Genomic DNA, 12834 nt, shown 5'->3' on the forward strand with positions numbered 1-12834 from the left:
AAAGAAAGATGCATATGCTTCAGAAACTGGAAGATTTCTGTATACCATAGGGTAAAAAAAAAAAAAAAAAAAGCACCAGAAGTATGCGACTCTACATACAATGAAGACTGTAGGCATGCAAAATCTGCAAACACAGAACCTTGTAGTTGAACATCCTGGGAATAATGCAAGTGGCCTACTACTAAAAGCAACTCAGAACATCAGCTGATCCATACACATATTTTGGTGGTATTTATCTCAACTTGCAAGTGTTACAAAATCTCTTTCCTGGAAAGATGTTACGTGAAAAGGTGTTTCAGGTCTGTCATTGAGGGGACTGTGTATCTGACTTAATAGATGAGACCTGAAACCTTCATAGAGACAGAAAAAAAAATTTTTTAAAGGTTAATAGCAGTTTTCACATCAGTAGAAACTAAGCAAGGATGAAAGACAGTTTTACCAGACTCTAGGAAAGAGATATTGACTGTCTCTATTTATCTATTTATTTTTAAGTGATTGTCAGTCAATGGCGAGAAGTTTATGTCTAAGTGGGTACAGCTCAGGCAGTTTTGGTATTCAGTCGGAGAACTAACTTCTCCAGAAATTTTGTATCATGATAGTTACCTCCTGAAGAAAAGCTTGGAATTTTTACAAGTTATAAGAAGAACGCTATGTGATTAGTTCATAGGAATGATTCTCCAATACATCCAGTACAAATTTTGCTATTCGGGGATACTAATGTAAGACATAGTCGATCATACCAGAAACCATCTATATATGCTCTAGAAATACACTGATGAAATTCAGTAGGCTACTGAGATATGGGTTTCTGTGTTCCTCGTAGATTAGAGTGGATTTTATTTTTTTTGGTTTGCTGATGTTTCAGGTCAGCAATCTGGGTTAACTAATATTCACCAACAAATTTTAAGACGATGTCTTAAGATGGTGATGAGTTTCATAAAGCTCTCTGCACACTTTGCTTCACTTGAATTCAGTGGAAGCTTTCTGGCTGTGTCAAGCATCAGCAGAGTTAATCCAGTGTTTGGGAGCTTTTAAAAATATTTTCCTTGAAAATAACACTGATTTGTACAAGAGGTTAAAGTCTTAGATCAAGCCATAAAAAAAGGAAACGGTTTCCAATGCATTATTGCCCAGTACATGTGTTTACAGGAAAAGTGACCTGAACAAAAGCCAAAATAAGCTTCTTAGAAAAATCAGTGGATCCAGCTTTAAACAAGCAAATTATGAACAAAGTAACGACTGACTGAAGAACTGTTGAAGTAAGAAAGTGCATGATATTTAAAATGGTTTCACTGATTTTGTCAGACTCCTCAGGGGGCTGAAGAGAAACCACTTGAAAAGATCAAGTTTCACTTCCATCTCGACAAATTCTAGCTCACAATATTCTTAAATATTCATCTCTTCAGTATTAATGCCAGTTTTCTAACTGCAGCTCGTTTTTTCCTTACAGAAGTAAATAAATAAATAAATCTGTAGATGTTCCACATCCTATAAATTTTGTATTTTTAATTACTAATGTGAATAGTGTAACAATATTGGCAGGCATGATATTGCATGACATGCATATCAAGTGTTGGCTTGATATTTCTTATGTTGATTCATCATCCATGATTCAATGTGTGTAGGTTCTTGGGTCCCTCTCCTCCCCCCCCATAATTCAGTAATAGCTTTCATTTAGTCCAATAAAACTGGAAGATACTGTTTTTTCTCAAGAGTTAGTGCGTGTAGCTTGCACTGTTGTATCATAGGCTACTTGGAGCAAATTCTGGTTTCACTCTTCATTGTTTGTTTGCGGTTTCTAAGGAAAGAAGTATTATCTGTAATGTTAGTCTCAATGGATCTTTTGTTCTTGGCTTTCCTCATGAAAATTAGTAGCAAAATAACAATTCAAAATAATTTTTGGGTTTTATTTACTAACCTGAGAATATTTTTCAGTAGAAACACTTTTCAGATTAATGATAAAATTAGTAGGTAGGTGTTTATTTTCAATTATCTTTGTATGTCTGTAAGAATAACAGAATGTTGTAACACAGATTTGCTGTGGTGTTCATATAAGATTTGTGTATTGAACTAGTTTTATAGCTTCACCAGCATTAATGCATTTAACTGTTACATATTTGTTTTTAATTTGTGAAAAAATGGTCTGGGTGAATGTAACATTCAGGGTTGTAGTTCAGAAAATTAGCAGTGACAGTGTGCCTACTGGTTAATACTCTGTGTATTGGCTTTCTGACTCTCACAGTGCCTTTGTATATGTCTAGATAATTAATTCCCTGTAACATAGATTGTTTTAAAGCTTTTGGAGTTCTAATGGAAGCTACCAAGGAACTATCATACCACCATATTGTGGAAAGTTTAATTTTTACTAGTCCTTTTGCTGAAAAGAAAAAAGGATAGGACATAATTTTTTGTCATGCATGGCTTCTAATACATATACCAGTTCATGCTGATGATGTGCAACTTTATGTGAGGAGTTTTCAGTTTGTACGGTTGTATGTTTTGTACATATTCGTTGTCAGTTCCTTCAAGAAAGAGGATAAGCCCTTTCTTGGGGCTCCTACACTGTATGCCAGAGAAGAATCAGATAAATTATTAAGCAGATCTGGATGATAAGGCTAAGGGTTTAGGTGATACTGAGTCTTACTTGGGCTTTGAATATAAAGGTTTCAATTTAATTCAGTATGCTGTGACATGGAGCATAACCGCTGCTTCACATGGAGAAGGGATGTAGATAGATCAGAGCAGCATAAACTGACTGTAGCAATAGTGTTTGGGTGGACTTGTAAATGAAAGATGATTATTATGATTATAGTATAGAAGAAAATGGTGCATTCCTACAGAATTGTCCTGCAGTTTTTCATTTATTCTACAGGGACAGTGTGATTGTTTCAAAGAAAGTTACTCTATATAAAGATAAGAGTGTTTGGAAGAAGCTGTGCACTTGTAATCTGTGTCATGGATTTAATAGAGTAAGTTCTTGAAATGGTATAAGAGCATAACACTTACAAAAAAAAAAAAAAAGCTAAGTCCACTGTTTCCTATATTTCCCAAGTACTATGTTGCAATACTGTCTTTTTTATGACACAGTTTCATTACAATACATTTCAAAAACAATAACTTACCCCCCTGTCGATAATGCAACTAGATCACAAATTGGCAGATAACACGTTAACTCTAGAACATTATAAATGAACATATGTTATTTATATTTATACTTTGTGTGTAATATAAAGTATATTTGCATTTGTGTATTCTAACAGTTTATTTTGATATTGCAGGAAACAGCATACTCCATTCAGCAGCAGACAGTGTGACAAGTGCAGTGCAGAAGGCAAGTCAAGCTTTGAATGAGCGCGGTGAAAGGCTAGGTCGAGCAGAAGAAAAGACAGAGGAGCTGAAAAACAGTGCTCAGCAGTTTGCAGAAACTGCACACAAGGTAAGACTTCGGGGCAGGGCTCTCAGTAGGTCCGAGTCACACATTCCTTTCTCATGAGGAAGCTCTAGAAAGAAATGCAGTCAGTCACTGTTTACAAACAGCATACACTTTTCCTTGTAATTGTTCGTCATTTGGCTGATTTCTGGTTTATAAGTTCTGTGAATGGATCTGAGGTTTACTGCATTTCTACTTGGATTGAAATGAAACTACCTGTCCTAACCTTTCTGAAGCATATTTCAAATCCATCTTCCCACTCCTTTTATAAGAGGCTGTAAATAGGAACAATTGATACCTTCAGGATGTTTTAGTTTGGTGTGGGGTTTTTTTGCTACGAAAAATACTCAATATTAGGATCCAATTTTGCAATTCTACTGTCTGTTCTGTGATTAAGTGGAGAGCAGGGAGTAACAAATACTGTCAAAGAGCATTCTGGATGCTCTTCCAGAATTCTGTTATTAAGTATGAATTTCTTCATGCTTCCTTCTAACACTGAGATGGGATAAGATAGATCTTCCTTCTGATTTAAGGAAACAGCTACTCATTCCTGCAAGAATGATTGCTTTACAATCAGAAATGCTGATAATGCCGCTCATACAAAATAGGAACTAACTTCTTCAGAGCATAGATTCTTTAATCTATTAGTTTCTGATTCCAGTCTCTAATCTGGCAATTTTATTTTATTTTTTTTAGCTTTAGATAGACAAGCAGTTCATTGCTACATTAGTGTGACAAAAATATTAATGAACTGGTGGTCAAGGAGCATTTCATAAGGCTTCAGACATTCTTTAGTCATATGTTGAATGTCTGCTTGATGTCATAGTGGAGGAAGTAGGGGAAAAAAGAGTAATATGGAAGAGCAAATCTGAAGAGCAGCTAGACATACCTATTGTGTTTTACATTGATGTGAATACCCACCCCTTTTTTTATGTATATTTTATTAAAATATCTTGGTTTTACTAGTAGTAAAAATTCCAGTCAATCTGCTTCTTGGCAGTCTTATTTTTGTTTTATTTTGCTTTACTGTATTTCATTTATATACCAAGTTTTGAGGATATTTCTTTTCAGTATGACTCAAACTGATTAAGTGCTATATTGATAAATGACAACAAAACTATTACACCCTTTTATGCAAGGATATAAGAATATCTTAGGTTGCTCAGAATATCCTTAAGTGTAAATTTAACATTACAGTGATTAAAAAGTCGTCTGTTAAAAGGCCATGGCAAAACCAATAGGAAAAAAAATGAGGATGAGGACAATCAGAGGAAAAAGGAATCAGTACTTTTGTAGTAATTATTATCAATAATTCAAATATATACTTCGGAATAATTTTTGGCATATCTTTGGTGTTTTAGGGGGAGTTTTTATGTGTTTTTTTAATTCGTTTTGTTGTTGCTTTTTTTAAACAACTAGTGCACATGGAATGAGATAATGCTAGTGCTGAGAAGGCTTTAAAATTCAACTGTGTATCAGTGAACTCCTGTTGCGAAACTATCGTGCTCTGTACAGACTGCAAAAACACAGTGTGCAGCAATACAGTGAAATTATTGTTAATCCACCTTTGATTAGAAGTCATAGGCTTGTGACTGTTTCTGAAGAGGTATCTTTTTATACCTGGAAATGTTATGAGGATTTTGAGTAACAGTTCCATCTCAGGAATATATGGATATTGCCTATTTTTGTGGAAGATATTGATCATACTGTGCCTGTTGCTTCTGCATGTGCATAATGGTGTTCAACTTCCATCCATCTCTGTGACTGAAGTTGTGGGCATCTAGAGTACTTAATTTGGCAACTTTATAATACATCCACAGCAGGCAGAATGCTTTTCAATAAATAAATAAATAAATAAATAAAAAGCTAAACACTTTCTGAACACAAGCAACCATTTTAGTTGGTAAATTTGATATTTGCGCTGCCTAGCACATGCTTTAGGCTTTCTCATGCTTATTCCAAACAGTGCTGCTTTATTGCATTAGGACTAGAAGTCCTGGATTGATACCTTGCAGTTCTATACAAGCCAACCCTCAGGACCCATGGATTTATCTCGTCAGGTCCTGTGGACTTGTGCGCTTTCGGGTTCCTTAGCTGATTTCAAACCTGATCATCTCCTACAGTGAGTGGTTCATCTTTCTCCCAGTCCCTGCCTTTGCCTTCTGGAGCCCAGGCTATGTGGCTGGAGCTCTTGCCCGTGAAGACTGAGGCAAAAGAGTCATTGCCTCAGCCTTTTCCATGTCCCAAGTAACCAAGTCTCCCATTTCCTTATGGAGAGGGCCCACTATTTCCCTAGTCTATTCCCCTAGTCTTTTTATGATTAGGCCCTTGAGTATGAAAGGTTCGTGTCAATTAAATTTGAGTCATCTGTTGGTCCTCATTTCACTGTTAGCAAATGAAATGTTAGCTGCACCTACCAATTCAGGTTCCTAGATAACTCATCTCAGCTTGGTATAGCATGCTATTATCTACTTATATCATTTTTATGTTATACAGAGTCTAAAACTAACTTCTCTAGTTGATTTGGCAAAGTCAGTTTGTCTACAGTTTTTATATGGGATTTATCTCACTTTAGCTCTTTCTTCTGTCTTATTCCTAGTTTTCAGTCCATTTTTTTATTATTTGAAATTGAACTATTCAGTAATTGCAGAGGTAGAAAGACAATCCTTACTTTTTCATCATCATGTAAAAGCAGAGCTGCTGAATAGGTGTTTTAAACAATGTCTAGAATTTCTGATTGTAACAATCCAAATCATTAGGTCTCAATGACCTTTCTTACATGCATGTCTCTGTTTCTAGGCTCTTGCTTACACACACAGTTCTCATCACACATAGCAAAATAATGGAACATTGGGCAGCAAGGCTCTGAAAACAGATAAATTCTGCCTCCTCACCATAGCAAAGGGAAACTTTAGATATGTATCACAGAGGCAATTTGTTTGCCTATCCCTGTACAAAGAAGTTCACAATTTCTGGCATCTTTTGGAGAATTCAATTTACAAACTCTTCTGATCCAAACTAGCCATGTTAGCTTGATATAGCCATTGGTACAAATGGTGCCTCTTTAATTCTATTTTCCTTTTTTTTTTTCCAGCTTGCAATGAAGCACAAATGCTGAGATACTGCCCAACGCTGAAATCTTCCTGAGAGAAACTGAAAAGTCTATAGATTCAGCAGTTTTTACAGGAGATCAAGACTTGTATGCTTTTTTCCTTCCAGTTCAGTGGAAATGCATTCTTTCAGTTTCTGTGCAGGAAAAGATGTTGCATTTCTACCTTTTTGACTTATATTTTGTTTCTTTTTTGTAATACTGCTACACAGTCCTGCAGTACTTTGTACCTGTATTTCTGTTGTTACAGGAGCTAAAGCAAACGGGAACTGGACCAAATGACCAGCTCATCAGGATTAAAATAGTAATATTCTTCCCCAATACTCTTTCGTGATACTGTACCGATACTCGTTCCTGATATTGTATAGCAAAGTTCTTAACTGGGTGTTGACGTTTGTGTGGAAATAAAATCCAAAGAAGGGATACGCTTTCCTTCATTTTATGTAGCATCAGCAGAATTTGAATGTTGGAGTTGATCACCTGAGGTTGTAATTATGGTGGAGATTACTGCTTTGTCCTGGGAAACAAACTCTTATCCTACCCAGTGTAGGAAGTTTTGCATGTGCCATCACCAGCATTCAGAAATGCATATTTGAATTTCATAGGGGAATCTGTCACCAGTGCTGCATTTTGAATATTTCTATTTTACCTTCCAGATGGATTATGTGAGCAGTAGAATGAAACATACAGAATGTATGCTTGAAGTTTCAACATTGAGAAAGGAAGTAAATTATGCGTCTAAACACACATAGCTGTGCCTCAAACACAGTCTAGTATTTAGCAATCTGCTGTAAAATAACATTTCATTTTCTTTTTACCTATGATTCTCTGGCCTAAAGGCATACATAATTGAGAATTCACCATTTTCCACATCATAGTTTTTATAATCTTACAGTAAGAATTTTTGGGAACACTTCAGAAATTTGATTAGAATGAGTTTTGTCTTTAGTTAATCATCTGATTTTTAAGATGGAGGCTTTGAAAAAGCATGTCTCGGTACATTAGAATCATACCTTCTAGTTTGTCTCTCATTTTTCAACATTTACATTATCACTGGAAGAGTGACTCCATACTTCATACTATATGCACTGTATTCTTTTACAAAGATAAGCAGGTTACTCTTTTTTTTTTTTACTTCACAGATGGTTTCTTAATATTTTTAAAACATTCTAATATGCTTTAATATTTAAAAAAAGAAAAAGCTGCTTTTTTTGTTTGTTTGTTTTACACCATTAAGTAAGAAATAGCCTAGCAGAAGTTTCAGCCTTCTCATCTTCCAGAGATGCATGCTCTTTAAAAGCAATGCACTTCAGAATCTTCTGTCCTCATCTTACCAGAGATCCAGAAAGCTGTCATTAAATGAATGTACTGTAGTTTTCATTTTCAATGTAGAATTAGAAATTTGCATTATTAATGACACTTCAAACAGTCTAAAGTCTTCAGAGCAGTGCTTGAAAGAAAGATAAAAGCTGCTGTAGTAATTGAGAATATTTTGGTTACTGTAAGCTGAAGCAACTTAAATTCTGTCTTGGAAATACCCATCGTTAAAAGATGTTTGGCTTTAGGGAAACATTCTTATATGAACTTAGAGACATCACGTTGTTAAAACTGATTGCATTCAAACTTTACATTTATTTTTTCATATATTTTAAACTGCTTTATATTAACATCACAGTGGGAATTGACAGAAGGCGTAAATTTGTCATCTGTGTAGTACCATACGATCATTTAGACAGATTTAGCATCAGCTGTAACAGTTACCACATTGTGCACTGTCAATTGAAAAGGAGTTTGGCCAGCTCTGTGTTACAAGTCAGAACAGGCTCATTAACAACATGAGCTCTGCACACTCAGTCAAGCTACTTACAATTAATGCTTGCCCTGGAAACGTCAGTAGCTTTCTGAGGGCCATTGTAATGATTATGGATATTTCTGCAAATTAATCAGGAAAATTTCTACTAAAGACAAAATGTTAGAATAATTTTTAAAAATAGCTGCATTAGAATTCAGTCTGGGAGTGCATATTTGACCACATAGGTTGTGTCATCATCTTTTCCACTCTTTTTTTTTTTTTTTTTAACTTTATCCTGCTGCTAACTTCCAAGTCCATCTCCTGAGAGACGGAAGGAATAGATTTTGAACTGCTGCCATCTAGCTGGCCTTCTGAGCTTCTCAATAATTCAGAAGAAATGTTGAAACCCCAGATCAGATAAACCTGAAAAGAATTACTTGTCTAAACTGAGATAAAAAGGCATAGGTTTTCAGGTGTTTACATGAGTATCAGCTGAACAGGTCAAGGTCACAGCTGCACTGCTAAGTTCTAGGTCATTTGTGAGCTGAATTGTTCTAAGGCATTGCTTTAATCCTAATGACAGTTTTTCAGGATTTTTTTTATATCCTCCAGTTAAATGTGTTGTGTTATGTATCATAACTCAGGACTTTTATCTCACCATCAAAAGCCATTTACTATGGGAATTCTGAGTAACTTAGTGTTACTGAATGAAGGAAAAGGGGGTTATTTGTGTGTTCACTTTGTTCTTGCTATTCATTAAACTACTATATTTGGTAGTTTTTAGAAGAAAAAGATTAGAGGTGTATAAATGTCTATCCAAAGGTAAATCTTATAGCATTGCAATTTCCTTCTGGAACTTAGCTTGTAGTGTATACAATATAGTATTAGTCATGTACATAACATACACTATGATTCAGGTTAATGTTTCATATGAAAGAATGTATTTGTAAATTGTAACAACATCAATAGTTTCTTTATCTTTTTAAAGTTCTGCAAAGAATAAAAATAATGCATTATTAGACTTGAAATTACTGTACTGCAAACTCTGTCTTAAAAGGCTACTTTTGTGTCTAGCAAAAGTTGTGCATTATGTGAAATATTAACAAAAATGTGCTCTCTAAAAAGTGATCTTAAAGGTAGATAGGTTTTGCTGTGATATGCCAGAACTGTAATACTTGCTGGTATCTATTGTAACCAATTCCTCAAAAAGTTCTCAGAGATGTAGAAATTATGTGCCATTCTGGGTAAAAAAAAAAAAAAAAAAAAAAAAAAAAAAGTAAATAACAGTGGGACCTGCTCTATAGGGTAATTACTGGAAACCCTGATTTCGTCATTAAATACTTAAACTGTGATCAAAAGAAAGCTGTCCTTGGATTTTTTCTGTATGTCTATTTGAATTTGTTCATTCAAAATACAAATGATTTCTAAATGACATTTTTCTGTTTCACTCTAGGAGAATTATATTTCGCTCTAGCAGAACTGAACAAAAAATTAGTTTCCACTAGAAGGATGAAGGGTTTCTGTGGGGGGGAGGGGGGTGGGAAGGGGGGGGGAAGTACTGGGAACTAGATAGAACGATTTCATGTCCAAGGAGATTCCAGACCATACTTAACGCAAGTAAGCATCTGACCTAAAAGCAGATTAAAAAGAATTGTGTTAAATTTTATTTCAATTTGCTCTAAAATGCTTATTGATAAATTGTTTTCTTTTGCTCATCTACTTTTACTGATAATTTTTTATCAAAATAAAAGCAATTCTAATTGTCCTGTGGGAATAAAGCTATAAAGGTTGTGTTCTTAAACTTCTATAAACACAGAGAAGCAATCCATATATTAAAATGAGGGCTGCTTGTAGATTTACATTAAGTATGAACTGATTCTGATGCCATCTGGTTTTTTTCCAGGCTTTAAAAAGGTCTGTACTATTTCAGCTACTAGGAAAAATTTGCTAGAACACTTGTCAAAAGTCTGATGTTGAACGCAGTATGTGCTCAGTGCCTAAACTGCTTGAAACTTTTACTAAAAAACAATAGATCTCTGGTGGATCAGAACAGAAATTGATCAGAAGAGCATTGTATTATAATTTATATGTAACAAATTAACAAATCATAATTTGGCCAATGTAATGAAGTTCTTTTCTATACAGTAGTGAGCAGATCAGTAAGACCTAACCAATATTCACCAAAGATGTCTCAGGTTAAGAAATTAATTTTTTTTCAAAACTAATCACATGAAAGTGGTCAGCTACCAGTGGGCTAAGGACATGGATTTACCTAAAAACTGTTTTTTCCAGTGATTCTAAAACTGAGCAGCCAGTTCATAGCACATAAGCTCAGCTTGTTTTGTGCATCATATGAAGCACTGTATGATGTTATATGTTTCAACTCTTTTTTCTTTTTTTGAGTGTTTCTTTTTATTTGCTGTTATAAAATCTGCATTGTCACAATGACTGGTTAACTCCAGACTGAGCATAAGGGTACTGTTTCATGTATCTTGATTCATCATCAGTGTTAAGCCTAAGTATTCTGGGTATAAAAGTAAGCTTGTTAGCTAGGGAAATTGTATGGCTTTAGAAACATAGAAAATAGGCATCTAACAAAATTCCAAATGATGTTTTAAGTCTATCCACAGCTCTCTGATGGTAGCTAAAATGATAGTTGCTTTTGCAGGGGAACTGAAGTTCTAGCCTGTATTATGTTGGAATTTTGTTGCTGCTAAAGATGTGAGGACAAAGTTTTCTTTGGTCATAAGTCTGAATAGAACAGAAAGGAAATCTGGGAAAAAAAATCAGATTTGGGCAATGTTTCATAATATATCAAAATGAAAATCTTTATATGGAACTAAAATTAATCAACAAGGTGGTTTCCAGTCAAATCAATGAGTCAGGGTTTTTTTGTCTCTCCCCACCCCCATCACATTTCAGAAAGATACAGTAAAGCTTTCTTTGCATAATAAATTTCTAGCATGATCAGAAGAGGGTTTCTACAAAAAATGTATTTGTGGGAAGTATTAAGATTTTAATGAGAATCTTTCTTTCCAAAATGTTTACCAGTTTTATTAAACATGGCATCTATTAACATTTACACCAGCTGTGAGATTCTTTATGTAGCTATGGTTGGCACTCTGATAAAAAGCATTTAGCTTTAATAATAAATTGCTACATTCAGTTGTTTGAGGCTTGTAAGAGAGTTTTGCTCAGTATAAGCATTCCGATATTGCTTTTTAGGAATAAAGTATGAGTACTATTCATATTGCAAATCAAGAGCAGCTAAATTCTGAGGTGAGAGTGGTCAAGATGAGGAGACCTCAGAGTCTCCACTTGAGCAAGTCAGAAGAGCTGATAAAGTAACTGCCAAGTGAGCTCTGTGAGTTCAAGTGAGCCAAGCAGCTCCAAGGAAAGAGAACAGCAGTGGTAGAGAGCTTGTCATTAGTGTTTTCTCACAAGTCGGTAGAGAACCATCTGTGCTTTTAGCAGCCAGTTCTAGCAAAATTCTTTCAGGATGTTCCCAAGTAGTCTTTACACCTATGCATTGAGAAATGAGTGCCATGAGTTTTTATCTTATCTGTTCGTTTCTGTTGCTTTTCCAAGTGCAGTCCTTCAGCATTTCCGACAAGCTGAAAACAGGTCTGTTAAGTCGGAGCGCTCAAACAGGATGACAGGTACTATTCTTCACGGAGAACATGAACAATTGTAGAGCTGCCAGCGTCTGACTGAAATAATAGCTGTACATACAGGATCATTTGTAAGACAGATGGCTGAGAAAGGTACCATTTATCTGCCAGGCAAGGTTTCATAACCCTTAGCATCCATTCATGAGGGAAGCATCATTAACAGATAGATGTTGCCAATTACCTCATCTTAGTGTTAGATTAAAATCCTTTCTTCTGAAGTCTCTATTCAATCTCTGCAACAGCACTGAAAGAGGAAAAGGAGGTGGGATGAGGAAGGGTATGTTTTCATGTTCATTGACTGACTGGTAATGCTTCACAGAATGCACTCCTCTGTCTTTACCTGAGACAAACATGGAAACAGTCTTTGAACAGTCTTTCCTCTTACTGGCTTCTCTCTTACTGGCTCACTTGCAACTCCCTCATCCTAAGAGATGGCTCCACAGCTTGCCTTTCATTTTTTAAGACCATTATGAAGTATGATCTTTAGACCTTGCTTGCCCTTTGGTGTTTAACAGCTCTTGTGTTATTTATTGACTGCAGTTTGTTACTGTTTGTAGATGAAGACGGAGACGTGTATTGCACATAAAATGAGAACATTCTACAAGGGCAAAGTTGTAGTGAAAGATTTAGGAGGACAAGATTTGTTAAATGTCAGATATACATAGTGCTAGGCTAGCTGTGCTCTTCCTTAATCTTACTAAAGGTTTTTTCCAAAGTCTGGGCAGAGGCTGTAATAATACAACATATTTATCTTCAATGTAGCATTTGTCACCCTTCTGTAACAATTCAAAGAGAAATATATTTTTATATTTTTATTATTATAAACTAAGGT

General features: G+C 35.2%; 1 protein-coding gene across 3 annotated transcripts in view; it reads left to right on the plus strand.

Annotated features, from left to right (window-relative positions):
• STXBP6 (syntaxin binding protein 6) overlaps window positions 1–9693 on the plus strand; it is a 112570-nt gene extending 102877 nt beyond the window's left edge. For all 3 annotated transcript variants that reach the window (XM_048058773.2, XM_013174284.3, XM_013174283.3), the window contains exons 5-6: window positions 3279–3436; window positions 6525–9693. In XM_048058773.2, the coding sequence (XP_047914730.1) occupies window positions 3279–3436; window positions 6525–6548 (182 nt within the window). In that variant the 3' untranslated portion in view covers window positions 6549–9693. The remainder of the gene's footprint in view (window positions 1–3278; window positions 3437–6524) is intronic.
• The last annotated feature ends 3141 nt before the right edge of the window (window positions 9694–12834 follow it).

This window comes from Anser cygnoides, chromosome 5 (assembly GCF_040182565.1).
Source record: "Anser cygnoides isolate HZ-2024a breed goose chromosome 5, Taihu_goose_T2T_genome, whole genome shotgun sequence".
NCBI lineage: Eukaryota > Metazoa > Chordata > Aves > Anseriformes > Anatidae > Anser > Anser cygnoides.